The 23,010-nt window shown below is 38.2% G+C and overlaps 2 protein-coding genes across 5 annotated transcripts in view; both read left to right on the top strand.

Annotated features, from left to right (window-relative positions):
* LOC133447583 (target of Myb1 membrane trafficking protein-like) overlaps positions 1–9,515 on the top strand; it is a 217,967-nt gene extending 208,452 nt beyond the window's left edge. For 3 of the 4 annotated variants that reach the window (XM_061726313.1, XM_061726297.1, XM_061726320.1), the window contains 8 exons: positions 2,984–3,117; positions 3,210–3,252; positions 4,152–4,281; positions 4,828–4,894; positions 7,798–7,873; positions 7,968–8,027; positions 8,094–8,136; positions 8,215–9,515. In XM_061726313.1, coding sequence (XP_061582297.1) covers positions 2,984–3,117; positions 3,210–3,252; positions 4,152–4,281; positions 4,828–4,894; positions 7,798–7,873; positions 7,968–8,027; positions 8,094–8,136; positions 8,215–8,354 — 693 coding nt within the window. In that variant the 3' untranslated portion in view covers positions 8,355–9,515. The remainder of the gene's footprint in view (positions 1–2,983; positions 3,118–3,209; positions 3,253–4,151; positions 4,282–4,827; positions 4,895–7,797; positions 7,874–7,967; positions 8,028–8,093; positions 8,137–8,214) is intronic. The other variant, XM_061726305.1, reaches the window with a different exon arrangement.
* Positions 9,516–10,719: 1,204 nt separating this feature from the next.
* Positions 10,720–22,036, top strand: get3 (guided entry of tail-anchored proteins factor 3, ATPase). The gene is made up of 7 exons (XM_061733141.1): positions 10,720–10,881; positions 14,536–14,683; positions 15,818–15,966; positions 17,423–17,573; positions 18,426–18,533; positions 19,795–19,992; positions 20,940–22,036. The coding sequence occupies exons 1-7, from the start codon at positions 10,739–10,741 to the stop codon at positions 21,066–21,068; spliced, it is 1,026 nt and encodes a 341-aa protein (XP_061589125.1). The 5' UTR covers positions 10,720–10,738; the 3' UTR covers positions 21,069–22,036.
* Positions 22,037–23,010: the final 974 nt, after the last annotated feature.

Here is a 23,010-nt window from a genome sequence, read left to right as displayed (position 1 = left end):
GGGGTCCACAAAGAAAAAAAGAAACATACAGAATTATACAATTATAAAAACAAAGTGATTACATGATTTAACTCAATGCGCGATGACAATTTAGATACTAGATAAATTTACATTAAAGAAAAAAAAACTTTTAAATAATACAGAATGCAAAAAGAACAAACAAACAACAAAAACTTTACAATGCTAAGTAGACTTTAAGATTGTTTTTAAAAGTTAATTTGTTGTACCGGTATGTGCAGCAGAGGTTTTGAGGCAGGTTATTCCACAAAGTCACTGATCTATAAATAAAAGATCTCTTAAGATGATTGGTCCTTGGAATTGGTCATTTGAGCTGACTGGAACCTCTAGTGTTATAATTATGAACAGTAAACCTAAAAACAACTTATATAGCATCTGCACTAGGGCTGGGCGATATGGACCAAAAGTCATATCTCGATATTTTCTAGCTGAATGGCGATACTCGATATATATCGATATTTTTTTTGTGCCATAATTGGGGTTTCCCCCAAAGCATTATAGCATAGCATCTCTGTTAGCATCTCTGTTAGCATCTCTGTTAGCTTCATTTTTTTCTGAGGCAAACCCTTAAAAAAACAATCAGTTTTAATACAAAGCCTCGTGCCAAATGTCACACAGGTTCCTTTATTAACAGAGGTCTGCACAATATCAAAATGTATAAAACAAATGAAATAATAATAAACTGCCTGCATATAAAGAATAAAAATGCTTTTTGAATAAATTAAAACAAATATCCCTTTCCTGCATAACAATTACATTAAAATACACTGTGCAATTAATACAATGTAGACTGTAACAGGCAGACTTTTCCACTGAGGTTGACAAATAACAAAACATTTGTGCAAATCTCAAATAAAACATTCAAGTCAATTTGTCACAAAATAAGCTTTATCAAAATCATAAAAAAAAAAAAATGAAATCAATATAAACTATATTGTCTCGTAACATATCGCGTTTGAAAATATATCGATATATATTAAAATCTCGATATATCGCCCAGCCCTTATCTGCATTTTTATATGCTATAACATGTATTACATTACATGGATTTAGTAGTTTCACTATCTAATTGTTTATTGGATAAAGCAGCACAGTCTGATCCTGTAGGCATAAGATAATTTAGCAGACATTATTTAGATCCTTACTCTCTCTTTACCATCTCAGACTTTGAAAACCCTTGATTTGACTCGGCCTGTGTCAGAAACTCCTTCATGATCACTCTGGCCAGGACTCCACTACATTATTCAAGTGCCCATGTTCTGTGGAAACATATCCATTACACGTAGATCAGTGATGACATTAAATCCACCTGCAGGTGAAGTGCATGACATCGGTCATCTCAGTACGCTGCAGTATTTTGCTGGGAAACCGTGGAAAACCCACCCCACTATCTTTTCATTGACACTGAAAAGATGGCTGCCGTGCCTCCACATTTTTACGCTTCCTGGACGTATATTTGAAATTGTAGTTTAGTGAAGTGTCAGTGAGACTATGTGGTCCATTTGTGTTGAGCCATGTAAAAAACCTTAATATGTTAACCTGCAGGTTAGGAATGGGTGATATTTTACCGTTCACGATAAACCGTCAAAAAAATTCCCCACGGTAAGAATTTGTCATCTCGCTGTAAAAACGATAAATTCCCATTGATGACGTTTTTGTGTAAAGCTGATTTATGGTTCTGCGTTAAAACTTGAAGGACATTGGTACTTTTGCTGTTTGCACTGTTATCCCACCGTTTAAGCCATACAGTTTGAATAAATGTTGAATCTGTTCTTACATTTCTTTACTTGTTTCATTTGAGTCATTACAGTTTTGCAGTACAGGTGGACTAATTTAAATGTTTTTTATTAATTAAATTTAATTGGTGTAGTTTAGTAGGATTTAGTATTATTTTAGAGCATTGTTTTGGGGGCACCAAAGACTGAATGTGGTGATAGATTTATAGTTACAAAGCTGGAGTTGAATTGGTATTATCGGGATAAATGCCAGAAATTATGGTGATAAATGTTTCAGTCCATACCGCCCCTCCCTTCTGCAGGTAGGGATTTCTGTATCCCAATAGACTAATCTGTGGCCCTGCCAGTCATCCTGACTCCTAGCATTGCAGAACTAATAAACAAGTTCCAATTAACAAGTTTGAAATATCAGTGGGTGGTCAGTCTTGTTGTTATTTCAATTTGCTTAATACTTCAACCAAGTTGGTAATTAAAAACCAACAAAAAGAGCAAGAAGCAGTGCAGTGAGTGACTGGTGTGTGGTTTGTGTTCAGAGGTGTCAAGTAACGAAGTACAAATACTTTGTTACCTTACTTAAGTAGAAATTTTGGTTATCTATACTTCACTGGAGTAATTATTTTTCAGACGACTTTTTACTTTTACTCCTTACATTTTCATGGAATTATCTGTACTTTTTACTCCTTACATTTTAAAAACAGCCTCGTTACTCTATTTCATTTGGGCCTTTAAATAAAAACTATCCAGTTAAATTGCTCCATCCGGATTGAGTGAATTTGGTTGTGGTTGTTTCAGATGTTCTTGTCCAGTTTTGTTCTTACATCCGTTCCCTCAGATTCCTGCAACTAAACTTGGATGTACATTCCAATAAAGGTTAGGATAAATGATAACATGCCTCTGAAGTTTGACTTTGTGCACCATTACAATACTTATAGGCAACTAGTCATCATATCTCCTGCTCTCTGAAACACATGTTAATGCTCAATAGTACACATATATTATTATCATTTTCAATGGCTTTTGTCCTTAATGGCTTTTTCCCCCTTACATTACTTTTACTTTTATACTTTAAGTAGTTTTGAAACCAGTACTTTTATACTTTTACTTGAGTAAAAAACTTGAGTTGATACTTCAACTTCTACAGGAGTATTTTTAAACTCTAGTATCTATACTTCTACCTGAGTAATGAATGTGAATACTTTTGACACCTCTGTTGGTCTTGGCCCTAGCAGCAGCTGTTCTCCGTGTGCAAGAGCATGCAGGCCCGTGTGGTGGAGCTCATCCCACAGCTGCAGGATGAAGGCTTTATCCAGGAGCTGCTCATGGTGAACGACGACCTGAACAACGCTTTCATACGCTGGGAGAGGTGTGCAGCAGCTCTGCTCCGTGGGGGGGATTTTATTTTTTTAAGTGAGCTTCAAACACAACGTTCCTAAACTTGCTGCATCTATGTTTCAGGTTTGACAGGCTGGACAAGGCTCAAGTTTCAAATTCACAGCAAGTAAAGATATTTATCAGATTTGTTTGTAGAGATGATTCCAGTTTTATTTGTCTCAGTAAACTGCTGCAGTGATGTTATTTCCATGATGATGCCCAGTACTGGAGGTGAGGGGGGATGGCATCCCCCCTGAAATAAAAACGGTCCAAATCATCCCCCCAGTAAAACTGCCATCCCCCCTTTCCATCCCTTATGTCATTTCATCAATGAATGTGGTTTTACTGCTATTTCAACATTTAGAGTCATCACCAGAAAAATAACTTATTTGACAATTTTCACCTGTTTCAAGTAAATTTTCTCTTGAAATAAGTAGAAAAATCTGCCAGTGGGACAAGATTTATCTTCTCATTACAAAAAAGCAAAAAAATCTTGTTCCACTGGCAGATTTTTCTACTTATTTCAAGTGAAAATCTACTTGAAACAGGTGAAAATTGTTGTTTTTTCCAGTGATGAGTCTTGTTTTAAGTGTAATGAGATTTCTTTTACTAAAATGAGACATTTTAACTAGAAATAAGACAAATATTCTTGTTAAAATTTTGAGTTTTTGCAGTGATCCATTTTACTTATCCTGTGAAGGACAGAGTCATATTGATAAGTTCAGAAAAGTGTTTTTTATTGTTGTGTTTTGATGTATTTGATGTAAGCCCAGTGGATATTTAAAGCTTACAGAAGGCTGCATTTAACTGCTGCTATGTCATTCCTGCAGTATTTCTGCAGGTGTTTTGGTCACTGCTATTATTTGTAATATATTATATTATTTGTAATCAGCACAAATTATCTGTCCCCATATGATAAAATCCACCATCCCCCCTGATTTCTTTTTACAACTCGAGTACTGCTTATTTCCATGATGATGGCTGTATGTCCACATTGAGATGAATGTGATTTCTGCTGCGCTGCAGAGCTCTGCCGTGAGTCCGAGCCTCCTCCACCTCCGCCCTGAACCTTCCACCGACCAAGAGCCAGCCGTTCTTTCAACCAGCACCCAGCAGTCCGTCAGCATCCAGAGCAACCACCAGTCAGCCCCCCACAGTGAGTCTGCTTCCATTTGGTCACTATCTACTTCCATGTTGTTGCCGTTTACAGGACTGTCTCAGAAAATTAGAATATTGTGATAAAGTTCTTTATTTTCTGTAATGCAATTAAAAAAACAAAAATGTCATACATTCTGGATTCATTACAAATCAACTGACATTTTGCAAACCTTTTATTATTTTAATATTGCTGATTATGGTTTACAGTTTAAGATTAAGATTCCCAGAATGTTCAAATATTTTGAGATAGGATATTTGAGTTTTCTTAAACTGTAAGCCATGATCAGCAATATTAAGATAATAAAAGGCTTGCAATATTTCAGTTGATTTGTAATGAATCCAGAATGTATGACATTTTTGCATTACAGAAAATAAAGAACTTTATCACAATATTCTAATTTTCTGAGACAGTCCTGTATTTGGTTTGCTTTATTTCTGGTGGGAAATAGGATGTTGTGGCTGAACATTTTTTTATTTTATGCAAAATTTCCAGCGATGGCCAGCGGAATGAACATCAATAAAACTTTGACATTGTGTTTTGCAGAAGATGAGGAGGAGTTTGACATGTTTGCCCAAACCAGAGGCAGCTCCTTAGCCGAGCAGAGGAAGAGGTGAGCAGTGGGGAGACACAGATTCACCTCATGCTGTTATATGTTGGAGATAATGCATGATGAACATGTTCACGTCATGACAGTCAGTATTTTTGTTCCAGACAAAACTAACTAGATTTTTAATGTTGAGGATTATACTTCATTTCCTATAACACTGACTACGTTTCCATGCAGTCAATAATCCTTTTCTAACCGGAATATTAGCAATAACCCAGTTTTGCACGGCCATGTAAACACCAATAACCCCTTTGAATAACCTGAATTTGCTCATATTCCGGTTTTTCAAAACCCGAAAAGGAGTAACCCAGGGGTGGGTTACTTCTTTTCTAACTGAATATTCTGTCATGTAAACGCCTAACGGGATTAGAAAAAGCATATCTAACAAACGCAACGTATTTTATTCACTATGTCAGTGCAACAATATCACAGGGACATCCGAGTTTAACTTCAAGTGTTGGGAAAGATAATAACTAGTGAAATCCATCATGTTTTTCTGATATGCATTTGTAGTTATTTTATATGTATTAAGTAATAGAATAAATCAATACAAATAGTGACAGAGTAATTCCATAAATGCATAAAAAAAATTAAAAAAAAACATTTTCCCCTGAAGCCGAGGTGTGGCGGCTGCCCCTGATCTAAATGACAATAAAATGTCATGCAATACTATTCCACCACTGCTTTCATCTGTAATATTATAAGACAGTGTGCTTTCTCAATCCTGGTCCTCGTGGGCCCCTGTCCTGCATGTTTTAGATGCTACCCTGCGTCAGCACACCGTGATAAAAGTACCTGTGTCATCAACAGAGTTGGGCAGACCTTGGTGACAAGCTAATGAGGACCTTTAATTAGAATCAGGTGTGTTTGTGCAGGGAAACATCTAAAACATGCAGGACAGGGAACACGAGGACCAGGATTGAGAAACACTTAAATGTTAAATGAATACTGCATTCAAACTTACACATTGACTGCAGCAACTTTCCCCCACGCCATTTCTCTCCTCGTGTTTCGTGTTTTTTTTCTGAAATATGCTCACATACTCGCCATACGCACGTATTAACACTTCTAACTCCAGTGGCGTGAAGTATGTGGATCTTTTGTTGTCGCCGGTTGCCATGGTGAATCCTTGTTTCTGGACTCAAAAGACCAGAGGGGTATTCCAGGAAGCAGGTTCAACAAATTCCGAGTTTAAACCTGAACTCTGAGTTGACTTAACCTGAGATAGGAAAGTCTGAGTTTTCGGTTCCAGAACAGCGGATTTGAGTTAGTTCAATCAACTCTGAGTTTGTTAAGCTCGAGCTAAGCGCGTGCGTGAGGGAAATAAAAAGCCATCATCAGTAGAGCCCTGAAACAAGGATTCACCATGGCAACCGGCGACAACAAAAGAGCGACATACTTTTTCTTTTTTCTTTTTAAACTTTATTTAACATTTCAATTTACAAAATTCCTTTGAGGAAACATTAGTTTGCATCTGAAGATCCACATACTTCACGCCACTGGAGTTAGAAGTGTTAATACGTTTATGGAATTACTCCGTGTCAATTTGTATTGATTTATTCAATTACTTAATACATATAAAATAACTACAAATGCATATCAGAAAAACATGATGGATTTCACTAGTTATTATCTTTCCCAACACTTGAAGTTGAACTCGGATGTCCCTGTGATATTGTTGCACTGACATAGTGAATAAAATACGTTGCGTTTGTTAGATACGCTTTTTCTGCTCTCTCTGCCACTTGCCCCATTGGCTGAATTGACGCCACTGAGGGAGGAGACAGAGAGAAACTCAGGCTTTATTGAAGTAAACCTGCTAGCGAGCAGGTTAGGTTCACAGGCTCAGTTGCCGTAGTAACTGACTCAGAGTTTGAGTTAACTCGCTTTCTGGAACTGAAAACTCTGGATTTCCCTCATCTCAGGCTTAACAAACTCAGGATTTTCACTAAACCCGCTTCCTGGAATACCCCTCTGGAAGTTCTTATAAACACGGAGAAACCAAGACCAGGAGGAGACTAATCACTTCATAAATGTAATGAAAGATATGAACATTTTGGCATTTGTAGACGGTAGAAAGTACCGGGATAGAAGATTTACAAGAAGGTGAGAGAAAAGTTCCAGAGACCCAGAACATAAACCCCCGAGCAATTATTACCGTACATAAACAATGACAGGTTCCCCATGTTTTATGAATAGCGTCTTTTCCTGCTTTCCCTTCTTTTTAACAGAGTGAAATTTAACAAGCTGGTGTTTGACTTAATATGAAAAAAAAAAAAATTTAACATGGGATAGTCAATGAAGCCAAACAATACATGTTCAAAGCAAAGGGAGAAATGTGGTTCAACACAAACACAAATCAACTTACAGATATTGTTCCATAATTTGGCAGTGAAAGAGCAACTCCAAAATAAATGAAAAACATCTTCATTGATCCTTCACAGAAACAACAGGCAGTGTCTGTCTTTTTTGAAGCGTTGAAGAAAAATTTTACATGGGTAGACTGTGAATTATTTTAAAAGATACTTCTTTAATTTTATTTGTAATTAAGTATTTTGCAGGTAACGACCAAATCTTTTTCCAATCGAGATAGTTAACAAGGTTATTCCAATAAGAACCCACATATGGAATTGATACAACATCCTTCTGAAACAATGCACGTAAATGACGATTATTATTACGTCTCGAGGAGAAACAAATCTCACCAATTTCAAGTTTAGTCGTATCAAAAGACAAATTTATATTTAAGTTCTGTCCCGTCGTACTTTTAAATAACATAACGACTCCATTAGGGATTGCATTTATAATGTCATTAAATTCCTTAAAGCTGGTGTTTGACTTTCCACTTGTTTGTGATGAATGATTGTGATTAGCTTTAACTGAACCATCCCCTCACGTGTGTGCAGTGTGAGGTACGAGGACCCTGGAGCGGTGGAGGGACTGGCCGGAGCTCTGGACTCCAGGCTGCAGGTCACCGGAGCGGTGCGTCACACTCCACTAGCCAACACGCATTTACTGGGATAGAACATTACAAATGAAGCTCTGAGTCTTTCTCTTTTGACTTTGGCCCTTTTAGATGCAACCAACAAAAAACGGTCTGCAAAATGACATAGACAAATGGTTACCTTTTAACATGGTAAGAGAACATTAAATGAAATGAGAGAATGAGAGAGAGAGAATATTTACAATGTGTTTCTGAAAGCAGGAAGAGCAGTCGTTGGTGTGCGAGGGCGTGTCCAGTGAAGGTACAGTATGTTGTCTCCTCTCAAGCAGAAATGTGCTCTGGCTTCATGGGAAGATAATGCTTTACCAACTTTCTTCAGAATTTGACCAGTTTTTGGAGGATCGGGCGAAGGCAGCAGACCCTAGTGGCCAGACGATTTCCAGCGTGCCTTCATCCACACCGAGACCCCCCCAGACCCGGAACCAGGACCTGTCACATGACCAGCTGTTCTCACTCTGAGTGTGGGATGAATACATGAATACATGAATACATGAATATGTGCTTGTCCTGCTATCCATTTGAACATGTGTTGTGCCAAATTAGGCTGTCACTGAACGTACACACGCAACAAGACCAGGCTACAGAACAGCTGCCTAATCACCTTATTTCTTTCAGTAAAGGCTGTATTTCTCTTTATTCTCTAGACAAATACCTTATGTACATATGAACAACCATGTGTACCTGTATTTAACATATTGTTGTTATTATAATTATTATTATTATTATTATTATTATTATTACTAGTAGTAATGTGACCAAAAACTACGACGGAGTATTAGGGCCAAACTTAGACAAAAAAAATGGAAATTACGAGAATAAAGTCGTAAAATTACGAGAATAAAGTCGTAAAATTACGAGAATAAAGTCGCAATATTAAATATATAAATATAACTTCACAAGATGCTCAATATTCCTCATTTTAACACAGGGAGAAGATGCTCTTCCTGTTAGAGTTCTCATAAATTATATTCTCATAATATTACGACTTTATTCTCATAATATTACGACTTTATTCTCATAATATTACGACTTTATTCTCATAATATTACTTTATTCTCGTACTATTACGATTTTATTCTCGTAATGTTACGACTTTATTCTCATTATATTATGACTTTATTCTCGTAATCTCCCATTTTTTTTTGTCTTCGTTTGGCCCTAATACTCCGTCGTAAAAAACAGTGTTTATAGTAAAGTAATAAAAATAATGCAGAAAATATATTTGATATAATGCCAACATGTGCCTTTGACCCAGAGAATTGATTTTGTTTAAATGATAATAAATGGGGAACAGTTCCCCAGTCATGTTCCATTCATTCTCTTTGAAAATGCTTCCCTGCTTTGATATAAATGACCAGTTTTAAGGAAGTTATCTAATTATGGATAACATGAGAGATGTGTAGGAGCTAGGGCACTGTCTTACGTCTGTAATTGTTCCCAAGAGTTGAACCCACTGTTGAAATCGGCACCAAAAAAATAAATGAAAACATTAAGTGTTTATGATAATTAACAACATGCATATGAAAAAAAATGGACCTTGTTTGTTTGATAATGTGGTAATGAGGAGTGGTAGCCTAGTGGTTCCTGGTTTCACTAGAGACAGGTTAAATGCAGAAAATATATGTCCCTATTCTGGGATTACTAAGGGAAACCTTTTTTTTTTCCAGAGACTTGATGTTTGTGTCATAAGACTCTGAATTCCTTTTGTAATTTTTAAGACCTCAATGATTTCCGGTTTTGAATATACAGATTTCTTGATATAAATTTAACTGGTGAAAGTAGGGGCCAGGGTTAACATTTCCATTCACACTTTAATTTTGGCCTCTAATTTTACCGCACCTCTGTCTCTGTGGCCATTACTATGGAGGTAGATTTGTTTCTTAATTATTCAATCAAAAAAAAGATTGCTTCTATCAAAAAATATATTTTCAATAAAAAGAATTTCAATTCAATCAAAAAAAAAAAAAAGATTTCAATAAAAAAAAAGGGTTTGAATGGAAAAAAATATTCAAAAGAATTACTCAAAAAATGCATTTGAACAATGTTTTCTTTTAATAGAAGTGAAGTTTTTTGGTTTGAAGCAACTTTTTTGATTGAAGTAGTGTTTTTTTGTGTATTGGGCCATATTATGGGTAGGACATGTGTGTCTTTATCATTTCATCAAAAAAGAAGTTGCTTCAAAAATCGGTCAGACCAGGGTCAGGCATGTTTGAGTGTCACCAACGTCTACAGCCACCCCACTTTGTCCAAAATGCTCTGTTTTTTGTTTCTTTGATTGGAGCAATCTTTTTTTTTTGATTGAATAATTAAGAAAAAAATCTACCTCCATACATACTTCCAACATTTCAATTCATCAACTTCTAAATGCCACTGATGTTGAAGGCAGACCAGGATTCTCCAAGTTTTTTTTCGAGAATGCCACCATTCCAGGATCTTCCTTGAATCCAGGATATATGGGTTGCTACACATATTAATGGTTAATGTTGGTAAAAACCTAAGGCATATATATATATATATATATATATATATATATATATATATATATATATATATATATATATATATATATATGCATTTTTTATATACAATATATCATATATATTTTTTAATATATCATATATATAATTTTTTTTATTATTATTATTATTAGGCTCAGAAATACTTAAAGAAACACCTACCCAAAACACCTGGCCCAAATGATTTGGAATGAAATGCATAACTGACGATAAAATCTATGTAACATAATATATATGGGTTGCTACATGGTTAAAAGAGTGGTAAGAGAAAAATCCGAAGACATTTGAACGCAGCAGTTTAGCCACGCCCCCGCTGACGCAGACAAGATGGCGGCCTCGTTGGAAGATGAATTTGAAGACGCTCCTGATGTGGAGCCTTTAGAACCCACTCTGACCAACATCATCGAGCAGAAATCTCTCAAATGGATCTTTGTCGGGGGGAAAGGCGGCGTCGGTAAAACTACGTGCAGGTAAGTTGAGCCGTACCGGGCTGGTCGCTCTCTGACGGTCAGCTCACTGTCTCTGTCAACACCAGGACCAGGGTCGTCTTTAACAGGATCTAAAGATCAGGGTTTATTAACATCATCTGCTGCACAGTGCCGGGGACATAGTACTGAGTTTAATACCAGGGGAATTCATATTTAACATGACTGTAGCCCGGTTGTTGGATGGTGTTTAGCCCCGTTAGCAGCTAACGTTAAAAACACATGGATGACGCAGGAATTTTTTCTAATGCTTTAATTTTCCCAACCCTTGTGCAGAAAAAAAGCAAGGAGAATTATACAGGACTGTCTCAGGAAATTAGAATATTGTGATAAAGTCCTTTATTTTCTGTAATGCAAAAATGTCATACATTCTGGATTCATTACAAAACAACTGAAATAGTGCAAGCCTTTTATTATTTTAATATTGCTGATCATGGTTTACAGCTTAAGAAAACTCAAATATCTCAAAAAATTAGAATATTCTGGGAATCTTAATCTTAAACTGTAAGCCATAATCAGCAATATTAAAATAATAAAAGGCTTGCAATATTTCAGTTGATTTGTAATGAATCCAGAATGTATGACATTTTAGTTTTTTTTTAAATTGCATTACAGAAAATAAAGAACTTTATTCCAATATTCTAATTTTCTGAGACAGTCCTGTACACAACAGAGTTTTTTTTTTAATTTATTTTTTAATAATTTTTATTGAAGTTCAACAAGCGTATACAAACTACATTTGGGTCAATGACGAATAAGCATTTTCCACAAGTCCATTTTAAAATAATAAAAAAAAGAATATTTATTCTAAATTGAGTGATTTCAGAGTTTTTTGTCAAGATGAATTGGCACTAGCCTTAAAAAAGGTCATGTGGTGCAACCATGATCCATATTAAAATAAATTAATTTTCTTAACATCTTGACATCTTTTCAGTATTATACAAAAATGGTTGTTTTTTTTAACAACCCACATGATATTTCATCAGTCAAACTTTGCTTGACCCATATATATATATATATCCCCTCAAACGATCACACATACACACAGACAGTAGGAAAAAGAACACAACAAATAAATAAATACAATTAAAGAATAACTACAGACATCAAACTAGTACCGTAAAATTTAAATTTAAAAGGCAGGATCGGTACTTTCACATCCCCAGTGTAAGTTTTGTTAGTCAGTGTTATTCATTTCATTGGTCAAGAAAGACATAAATGAGTCCCAAATATCTATAAATAGTCAACCTCTCCAGTCCAAGACCTTCATCAGCTCCTTCTTCATCATCCAGTGATTCTGCTTCAACGTTTTTCCAGTGGAGTGCAATCATTCTTGCATGGAGAAGTCCAAAATCTGTCATTTTTGATTGCTTTGTTGTGTTGGTTGTGTCTTTGGGATATATTCCAAGTATGCCAGGATCACACTAATCAATTATTTCTACAATCCAAATCACTAAAACGTCTGGATCTTGTCAGTTTCAATACAGCACAACTAATGTTCAAAGCAAAGAATAATTAATTACTGGGACATATACAGAAAACTTTCCACAAATTCTCTAAATGGACTCGACTAGGGTCGCCACCTTTCAGAAATAGAAATAAGAGACGCCCCGATTTCAGCAGCACAGGCACCAAAAAAAGGACATCCTCAAAACTTCTCAACTGCATAGACTTGTGTTTATTTTATATGAAAAAATAAAATGCTTTGATTTAAAGTTTAAAGTGCTTTAATAGCATTGGACTTGCATGACTGTACAGACGGACAACCATACTATTTTATGGCGTAAAAGTTAATTTATTTCAATAATTCAACTTAAAAGGTGAAACTAATATATTACATAGTCTCATTACATGCAAAGCAAGATATTGTAAGCTTTTATTTGTTACAATTTTCATGATTGAATTGTTTATTGATTTCATAAAACATTCTAATTTTTTTTAGATTTTTTTTTTTTATTTGGGGTTTTCATTAACTGTGAGCCTTAAAGAAGGATATTACTTTGTTTTAGATGGGTCAAATTATTGGTTTGCATCAAGGAAAGAAAACACAGGAGATTGTTGAAAAAGTTAAGAACTGACATATTTAAATTCTGGAAGGATAGTAGAGAGCCTTCATCTCCAAGGAAGCAGTTTGGTTAAAAAACAAACACAGAAAACAGTTGAATGATTGTCAGGAGAAATCATCGGGTAAAACGTTATCAAAGAAATTCAACAGTCAGCTGAACGGACTGACCACATTTATCCATCACTGTTTTTCTCCCCTACTGGAGCTTTCCAAGATGACAGAGCTTTTATTCATTGAGGTCAAATTGTGAGAGTGGTTTCACAGAGCACAAGACATCGTACTGTCACACAGATTAACCAGCACAAAACTCCTCCGTCCAGACGTTAACCCCGTTAATCCCATGTTTGGGATGTGCAGGAGAACATTTCTGCCTCTCCCAACATCACGGACAAACAAACAAAGTGTCATTCTAGTTTGAAACAAATGCTTGTTAGTTTTTAACAGTTTAAAACGATGGTTTACCTGCACTTTTTACATCACCACTTCAAAGATCATTGATAAGATTTTAATTGAAAACAAAGATTTAGGGCCAATCCCAATACACCCCCTACTTTCTACCACTAGCCCTAAAAATGAAGCCACAGACTTTAGGGCCCTTGTAATGTTCCCTAGGGATTGGGACACCACTTGCTACGTCACTGCGTGGTTTACGTTCAGGTACGTAAGCGACTGCGTAGTTACGTTTGCACATACGTCACACCATATCAGGAAGCCCAGAGCTAAAAGCTGTTTTAATTTCCGCTGTAGCGCTGTTAATATGCCACTTTATTAAGTTTTAATATTTTTTCAGGCGTAAAAGTAACCGTTAAGATCCACAACCTGGGCTCAGTTTATCCAAATAACGCCTGTTAAGAAATTTGCTCCGATGTTTTCGGGGATGAGAAGAGCCGCCGCATCGGGAGCTAATTTATGGTTCTGCGTTAAACCAACGCAGAGCCTACGGCGTAGGGTACGCAGCGACGCGCGCCGTACGGCGTAGGCTCTGCGTTGGTGTAACGCGGAACCATAAATTAGCCTTTATTCTGGCGAAATCTGAAAAGACTTCACAACAACGAGCAAGCGAGTGATTATGTACATTCACTGAGTGAATATAATGAAAGTAAAATATATATTTCTCACTAGAAATGTAATCAAAACGCATTTTTATGCAGAAACTAACTCAGAATATTGATTTTATTCACTACAAATGAGGAATGTCCAATGTTTTTTTTATTCAGTCTGCAAATGATGACGTAAAGCATTCTGGGAAATTTTTCTGGCCCTAGGTCGGCGAGTCAGCATCTGAAATCCCTCGCTCTGAAGGGCTAGATTCATACACACTACCCCTCGTTATGTCCACTAGCCCTAGATGCAAAGAGGAATTGGGACACCACTACCCTCACGGGAACGTGCAGAATTTAGGGGTAGTGCTGAAAAGTAGGACTAAGGGGGTATTGGGACTGGCCCTTATTCTTATTACATCACATTCTCCAGGTTTAAATGGAGGTGGAGTTGTTGACCTGAGGGGCTCTCGGGATTTACCTAAAATGCTTTTCTGTGCTGTTCAAACAAGCTTTCCCTGTGTGTTTTTGAAGCTGTAGTTTGGCGGTGCAGCTGGCTGCCGTCAGGGAGAGCGTCCTCATCATCTCCACAGATCCTGCTCACAACATCTCCGATGCTTTTGACCAGAAGTTCTCCAAGGTGCCCACTAAGGTCAAGGGCTATGACAACCTCTTTGCAATGGTAAATGGTGCCAAATAAAGAAATCTCTCAGCAAACAAAAATTTTAATTTTGATCCTGAAAAAGGTACAAAATATGGCACGAGAAGTATGGGAGTGGAAATTAGGAATGGATGCTATGACATACGTATGGGATAAGGCCCGATGAGGTGTACATTATCATAAATATATGGACGATGCAGAACGGTTTGCCTCCGCGAAGTCCATATATTTATGATAATGTCACCTGGAAGGGCATTATCCGCTTATACCACGGTCACTTACCAAAAAACATAAATATTAAATGAGTTATTCATGCTTTAATGTGTTTTCAGTGTAAATCATTAGTTTTATAACAAGCCACAGCTGAGCGACTATTTAATCTCTCATCTGCAGCCGTTGGAACCTGGAAAGTTACACAGTTTTTTAACAAGCCATAACTCAGTTTCCTTGGTAACACCTGAGGGTCTGACTAATACCTGGAACAATCACTACCGTCACATAAGCTCCTTAATGGACACAGTGTTGATTCTGCAGGAACTAGGACGGACCTGAGATACGACTTAGCAACAAATATTCTAGTCCGCTCAGCTCCGCTGGTACAGTAACAAACAGTAAATAGATTTGTTTCAAAGAATCAAAGTCCACAGATAGTTTCCTAAATTGTTTTATTAAGATAAAAGATTTATTATTATTAAGATTTTTTTTTATATTAATTAAGATTTGCGGGACTTCTGCTCTTTACCGTCCTGTGGTAGCCGGCTCTTCTCTGAATCTCCGTTGCCGTGGTTACCACCTGGCAGTTGATCCAGCGTAATGATATTAAAGATATCAGGTGATTTGACCGAACTTGTTTTCTAGGTGTAGGTTATCACTTTTAACCTCCACCTGCCAGCCAATCAGAATGGAGTATTCACACAGACCGTGGTAGAATGCAAAATAATCATTCACATTATTGCTTTATTTTTCTGTTTATTATTAAAATTGCAAATCACTTTTTTTTTTTTTTTTTGTAATTTTTATTAACAACTCATCAGATCATGAAGATCATTTTTGATATATGTGAAGCACTTAGGGGAAAAAAACAAATGATTGGAAGCTAGAAAAAAACTAACTTTTGTAATTTGCTCTGTGTGCATGCGTGCATAAACGATATAGGAGATCGATCCGAGTCTGGGCGTGGCAGAGCTGCCGGACGAGTTCTTCGAGGAGGACAACATGCTCAGCATGGGCAAAAAGATGATGCAGGAGGCCATGAGTGCTTTCCCTGGCATTGACGAGGCCATGAGCTACGCAGAAGTCATGAGGTAAAAACAAAGAAAAAAGGTCCTGCTTTCAAACATTAAAATGAATTCTGATGAGCTTGTTTTGTGTGGCATACTAAGTAATCACTGAGTGCGTTTACATGGCAAGTTTAATTCCTCTTTAATTTAGAATTGAAATTAAATACGATTTTAAAATGAATAAAAATGACCATGTAAACACCTAATTCTGACTGAAAATGACCATTCTGAATTAAACTTAGTTCCGAAGTAAGTGGCTGGTTTATTCGGATTTTAAATCCGAATAGAATAATTCCACGATCATGTTTACACTCATTCCTCTTTAAATTAATCCCGGTCTTTCCGCGCTGCTCGTTCCCTCGCCCGTCTGTCTCCATGACGCTTATATTCCACGCTGGGCTGGTTTTCCAAAGTCAAAGTCAAATTTTATTTGTAAAGCACATAAACAACGGCTGAGCTTAAAAAGGGACAAGAAAAGGGCTAAGAGACAAAATCTGAATAAGACAGTATAAAAAGACACTAATTAAAAGCAAGGTAAAAAAATGTGGGTCTTTAACTGAGATTTAAAAATATGTAAAGACTGGGTGTAGGAGGAGGGAGTTCCAGAGTCTGGGGGCCACAGCCAAGGCTCTGCCCCCCCTGGTTTGAATCTCACTTCTTTGTGCAGGTAAAGCCTGAGTTATGGTTCTGCGTCAAAACGACGCCGTGCCTACGCTGTCACCGTGACGCCGTCGTGAACCCTTCGGACTTCTCCGTCACTCCATTTCTCCGCGGCCCAGTACCCCCCGTGACCGCTAATTTGCGATCTTTTCCTGAATGGTTTATCCGACCTTTTCCGGTCACAGTGAATCAAAGAGATAAGGACAACTATTGTGCAAAAAAACAAAACAATAAAAAAATCACACATACACGAAGAAAAGAGCGCTGAAAGTTCACGACTGCTCAAACCGGAAACCGGAAATGCTTCGCTTTCAAACGAACCAATCACAGCCCTCTCGTCTGTGTGTGGTCTGCGTCGCCTCGACGCGTAGTTACAATTTTCGGGAGGTGCACGTCAGAGACGGCGTCAGTGACGGCGTCAGTGACGGCGTCAGTGACGGCGTCAGTGACGGCGTCAGTGACGGCGTCAGTGACGGCGTGTGGTCTGCGTTGACGCGTACCACACACCGAGGCACAGCATCGTTTTGACGCAGAACCATAACTCGGCCTTAAGGAGTCGAGCGGCTGAGATTTTTACTAACTGCAGGCGTTGGAGTTGAGATTGGTGGATGCCGGTGTATCCAATCAGAACCTTCCCAACCCCCAGACCTTAAGAGGAGTTGGAGAAAGACCATCAAATGTCTTTTCCATGTAAACCTCAATTCAGAATTACTATTTCCATGTAAACTCGAAGGGAAATACGTTTAATTGGGAATAATTAATTCCCAATTAAAAACCATCATGTAACCGTGGCCACTGTGTGTTTGTACCTGTTCCTCAGGTTAGTGAAAGGGATGAATTTCTCCGTGGTGGTGTTTGACACGGCCCCCACCGGCCACACGCTGCGTCTGCTCAACTTCCCCACCATCGTTGAGAGAGGGCTGGGCCGCCTCATGCAGATCAAGAACCAGATCAGTCCCTTCATCTCTCAGGTGAGAGTTAACAAGATCACATGAGACTCTAGTAACCCTTCTGCTGTCTTTGGGTCAAGGGAGGGAGAAGGGAGAAAAGATGGAAGGAAGGAAAGAAGGAAGTAAGGAAGAAAGGAGAAAAGAAGGAATGAAGTAGGAAAGGGAGTTAGGAAGGGAAAAAAGATGGAAGGGAGGAAAGAAGGGAGAAAGTAAGTAGGAAAGGGAAGAAGGAAGGACGTAGGAAAGGGAAGTAGGAAAGGGAGAAAAGATGGAAGGGAGGGAGAAAGGAAGGAAGGGAGGAAAGGAAGGAAGGGAGGAAGGGAGAAAAGATGGAAGGAAGTAGGAAAGAAGGAAGTGGGAAAGGGAGTAAGGAAGGGAGAAAAGATGGAAGGAAGGGGAAAAAGGAAGAAGGAAGGAAGGGAAAAAGGAAGAAGGGAGGAAGGAAGGAAGGAAGGAAGGAAGGAAGAAGGGAGGAAGTAGGAGAAGGAAGGAAGTAGGAAATGGAAGAAGGAAGGGAGAAAAGAAGAAGGAAGAAGGAAGTAGGGAAGGGAAGATGGAAGGGAGGAAAGATGGGAGGGAGAAGGGAGAAAAGGAAAGAAGGGAGGGAAGAAGGAAGGAATGGATAAAATAAGGAAAGGAGGAAGGAAAAGCAAAGAAGGTAATAAAGGAACAAATGATGGAAGGGAGGTAGGAAGAAAAAGGAGTAAAGGAGGAAAAGAGATAAGGAAGGAGAGAGCATGGCAGGAGGAAAGGACAGAAGAATTGGGTCATTTTGACCAAAGACAGCACAAGGGTGAAGAGTCTTTATTAGATCTTCACAACATGTGCAGTTTAATATCAACTCTGTCTTCACTTGTGTGTGTGTGTGTGTAGATGTGTAACATGCTGGGTCTGGGGGACATGAACGCAGACCAGCTGGCCTCCAAGCTGGAGGAAACCCTGCCCGTCATCCGCTCCGTCAGCGAGCAGTTCAAAGATCCTGTAAGTAACTCATTCCAGCCATGTTAACCACAGCAGGATAGGAGATACGTGTGCAGCTCGATGCTCAGCTTCAAGCTAGGAAGAGATGAGCTCAGTGAACTGATGGTTTAAAAAAGAAAAAGATTATACAAGACTTTTATAGGTTTTAAGGTTAACAAAAAATGTCAGCAATGATGTGGGATAACTACGACAGAGTATTAGGGCCAAACTAAGACCAAAAAATAATTGAAATTACGAAAAATTGTCATAATAATATGAGAATAAATTCAAAATGTTGTGAGAAAAAGTCGTAATATTACGAAAATAAAGTCGTAATATTACGAGAATGAAGTTGTAATATTAGATATATTATAAATATATAAATATAACTTCACAAGATGCTCAATATTCCTCATTTTAACACAGAGAAGATGCTCTTCTTGTTCTCATAAATTACCACTTTATTCTCTTAAATTACCACTTTATTCTTGTAATATTATGACTTTATTCTCATAATGTTACAACTTTATTCTATTACGACTTTATTCTCATAAATTACCACTTTATTCTCATAATGTTACGACTTTATTCTCATAATGTTACAACTTTATTCTATTACTACTTTATTCTCGCAACATTATGACTTTATTCTCATAATTTTACGACTTTATTCTTTATTTTATATCGTAATTTCTTAGTCTTAGTTTGCTCTTCAATAAAACAACAAAAACCCATTGAACCAGTAGCAGAAGGACAGTGAAACAACTTATTTCAGCCTGTCCCTGAATTTGATCTTACATTTTATGTTTCATCGTCATAGACGATGTTCAAGTGAAAGCCTCCAACTCATTCCTTTAACCTCAAATCTGTCTAATCCAAATCATTTTGGTTTTCCCAGGCTGTTGGTGTGTGTGTTTTAAATATATATATATATACACAGTATATGCACATAAACAAATGTGATGCTGTGTCAATAAAAAGAGAATACAATGATTTTCAAATCTCGTAACCCAATATTTCACTGCCAGTGAAAGATAAACAGCATATAAAACTGAGACCTTTTACCGTTTCATGGAAAATATTGCCTCATTTTTTTATTTGATGGTATCAGTGCATCTCAAGAAAGTTAGAACAGGGTGATGTTTATCTCGATCTGCCCGTGTACACATGTCTTTTCAGTACAGAAAGTTTCCTATTTTAGACCCTCTGGAGTAAAGAATGTTGAAGGGAAATCTGTGTTTTAACCGTGTTTCCCCTCTTGTGTGTTGCTTGTAAACCACAGGAACAGACCACCTTCATCTGCGTGTGCATCGCCGAGTTCCTGTCGCTCTACGAGACTGAGCGGCTGATCCAGGAACTGGCCAAGTGCCGCATCGACACGCACAACATCATCGTGAACCAGCTCGTCTTCCCTGACGCAGACAGGCCGTGCAAAATGTGTGAAGCCCGGCACAAAATTCAGTCCAAATATTTAGATCAGGTACGTTTCGGAGATGCTCTAAACCAGTGGTCTCCAACCCCCGGGCCGTGGCCCCGTCCCGGGCCGTGGGTCATTTGGTACCGGGCCGCACAGAGAGAAAAAATAATTTCTTTAGAATCCCCGACTGATGATGGATGACTCTCAAACTGATGCTTCACAATGTTTTTATTCCTTGAATGTAAATACACTGTTAACACACCGTAAGAGCTATAAAGGAATCAAATAAAATAGTTAGTCTTACTACATTCATATAAGTTTCATTTAACTTAAATACAGACCGACGCAGCTTCTCGGTCGGTAATAACAGCTACCGCTAACCACAATACATGAGTAACCATGGCAACCAAACTTAATATGTACATAAATACGGCATAACATTTGCAAAGAAAACAAATCCTTATCAGCAGGTGCTTTTTGTGTCAGTTAGGCTCCACTTTAGCACTCAAGACACTAGTTTAGTCTTTCAGACAAACTTTCTACTGCCGTTAAACTTTTACCGTTAAAGTCCGAAGCGCCGGATGTTTACAAGGTCTCTGTGAGACGCCTTCAAAAAAAAAGCACTAAATATTGGTCTCCTTAATATATAACAAATAAAATAAAAGCCTGGCTTTAAATAACGTTGATGAAAAAACAAACTTAAACACATTTATAGAAATACTCATATTAAAAGGTAGGAAAATTATGTTTTATTATTCATTATTATTATTTTTATTATTATTATTACTATAGAGAAAATACCACAGTTTTTTACTGCCGATCTTGTCATTTTATTTAGTTTTTATCAGCTACACCTTTAGATTGGGCCGTGAAAATATTATAACATTAAACCGGTCCTGGTTCAGAAAAGGTTGGGGGCCGCTGCTCTAAATCAACTCGTTTAATATTAGATACATCAGCAGTGAGACGTCCCTTCTATTAATCAATATTCTGCCTTTCTTCCCCTACAGATGGAGGACCTTTATGAAGATTTTCACATAGTCAAGTTACCACTATTGCCCCATGAAGTTCGAGGTGCCGACAAGGTCAACACGTTCTCTAAGCAGCTTCTGGAACCCTACAAACCCCCCAATAAGTGATGAGTCCCCGGAGTCTCCCGGAGCTTCAGCTGCCCCCCCGACCCCACGATGACCACAGTCCCCCCCAACCCCCCCATCTCCCCACCAGCCTCATGATGACCACAAGGAGAAGGAAGGAGAACACAGCACCCAGCGGACCGGCAGAGGAGACACCGTCTCCCTCTCACAACACCCTTTCTTGTTGCATATACTTTGTGGCTGTTGTTCATGTCTTATTGCATTTAACCTCTTAAAACCAGTGTCCAGCCTCAGTTGTGGACGTGTTTCCACGGGTGATTCTTTACATTTACATGATCCACCCCCTGCCAGACGCCTCGTTTCTGATTAGGCAGTTCTCTCTGTAATTTTAGTCAAAAAGGTCATAACTGGAGAACAGACGCATCTCGTCCCTCACACACCTGGAAGTCGCTCCATATCTCCATACATTTATGGTTTGACTGCAGGGCAAAGAACGACAAAAAAAAAATGTTTCAGGTGACTTTCAGCGGTTTCTGTTCTTTATCAAGACCATTTTCTTTTTAATAAGAAAAGAAAGCTGAAGCAGTTGGAAGACTTTCCTCTGTTAACCCTCGTCTGATGACCCCGGTTAACTATAGCCGTTAACTACACAGCATCCACTCTGAATCAACTTTAATTTGGAGATTTATATCCATATGTGGTGAAGTTATTTGAACTGAATCTATTAAATATACAAGGCTACTTTGGTTGGTCGTGTACCGTAATTCTAATTGACATTGATTGTTGCTGATCAGTTCTTGAGCAGATGAATGATGGGAATGCCTACGTTGGTGATTGAATAAAGTACTCAGATTGGTTTGACCCAGCAGAAATACGCAGGTTAATAGATCCTCATATAAAGCAGAATCTCCCTTCTCTGTAAAACACACCTGAGTTAAGAATCAGTTTTTCTATAGATTTTCTTTAAAGTATATTGGAAGTGAAAATTAAAGTTGCTTCAGCTAACAGCATCATGTGCTCGTGCTTTGTCCGTGTTTGGAGCTCAACCCGGCCGTGAACTGGAGTGGATGGAAGACTGTGTGCTCACACAGACTCACCACCAGGGGGGGCCACGGCCCCCCCTACACATTTGCTGGCCACCCCACTTACCTCAATTATAATAAAAATAAAAAAACACTTGCCGGTCACACAGCACACATTCTATCGTCAGTTATGTGTTTCATTCCAAATCATTTGGGCCAAATGCACAGCCAGCCAGGTCCAGGAAGCCGCTCTGGATCTGCCATCACTCACTGACTACGTTTACATGCAGTCAAAATTCAGGTTATTGCTAATATTCCGGTTACTGAAACATTGGGAATATTCCGTTTACATGGTAATTAATCATTCAGGATATCTGGATCAAACCAGCGACGCACGGAGAACGTCATGACGCAATTCCCGTCATTTCCGCTTCTTCTTCCTGTATCCAAATTCAAAACAAATTCTGCTTCACGCAACTTTTCTCTCACCTTCTTGTAAATCTTCTATCCCGGTACTTTCTACCGTCTACAAATGCAGAAATGTTCATATCTTTCATTACATTTATGAAGTGATTAGTCTCCTCCTGGGGCCTGTACTACGAAGCAAGTTCAACATATCCAGGATATCTTTTCCTTATCCAGATTCACTAAGCGGGACAATTGCAATCACGCTAAGCGGTCACACGACGGTGGTTATCAACTCGATATATCAACCCAGGTTTCTCCAATCTGGATATGAGCGCGTGCACATAAAAGGGGCGGTGTTTTCAGCGCATGACCAATCGCAAGCATGGAGAAGTCCGCTGTCAGAGCCGCTTATTTCAGTAGCGAAGAGCAAACAATAATTTTACGGAAATATGATGAGTATAGGCATACATGGATTAAAGTTCTCCGTACTGGGTACGGATTTCCGTCCTGGGGATTTTTTGGGGATATTTTTTTATGAGATCAGCGCAAATCCG

This window comes from Cololabis saira, chromosome 1 (assembly GCF_033807715.1).
Source record: "Cololabis saira isolate AMF1-May2022 chromosome 1, fColSai1.1, whole genome shotgun sequence".
Taxonomy (NCBI): Eukaryota; Metazoa; Chordata; class Actinopteri; order Beloniformes; family Belonidae; genus Cololabis; species Cololabis saira.
This window is presented reverse-complemented; position numbering and strand designations above follow the sequence as displayed.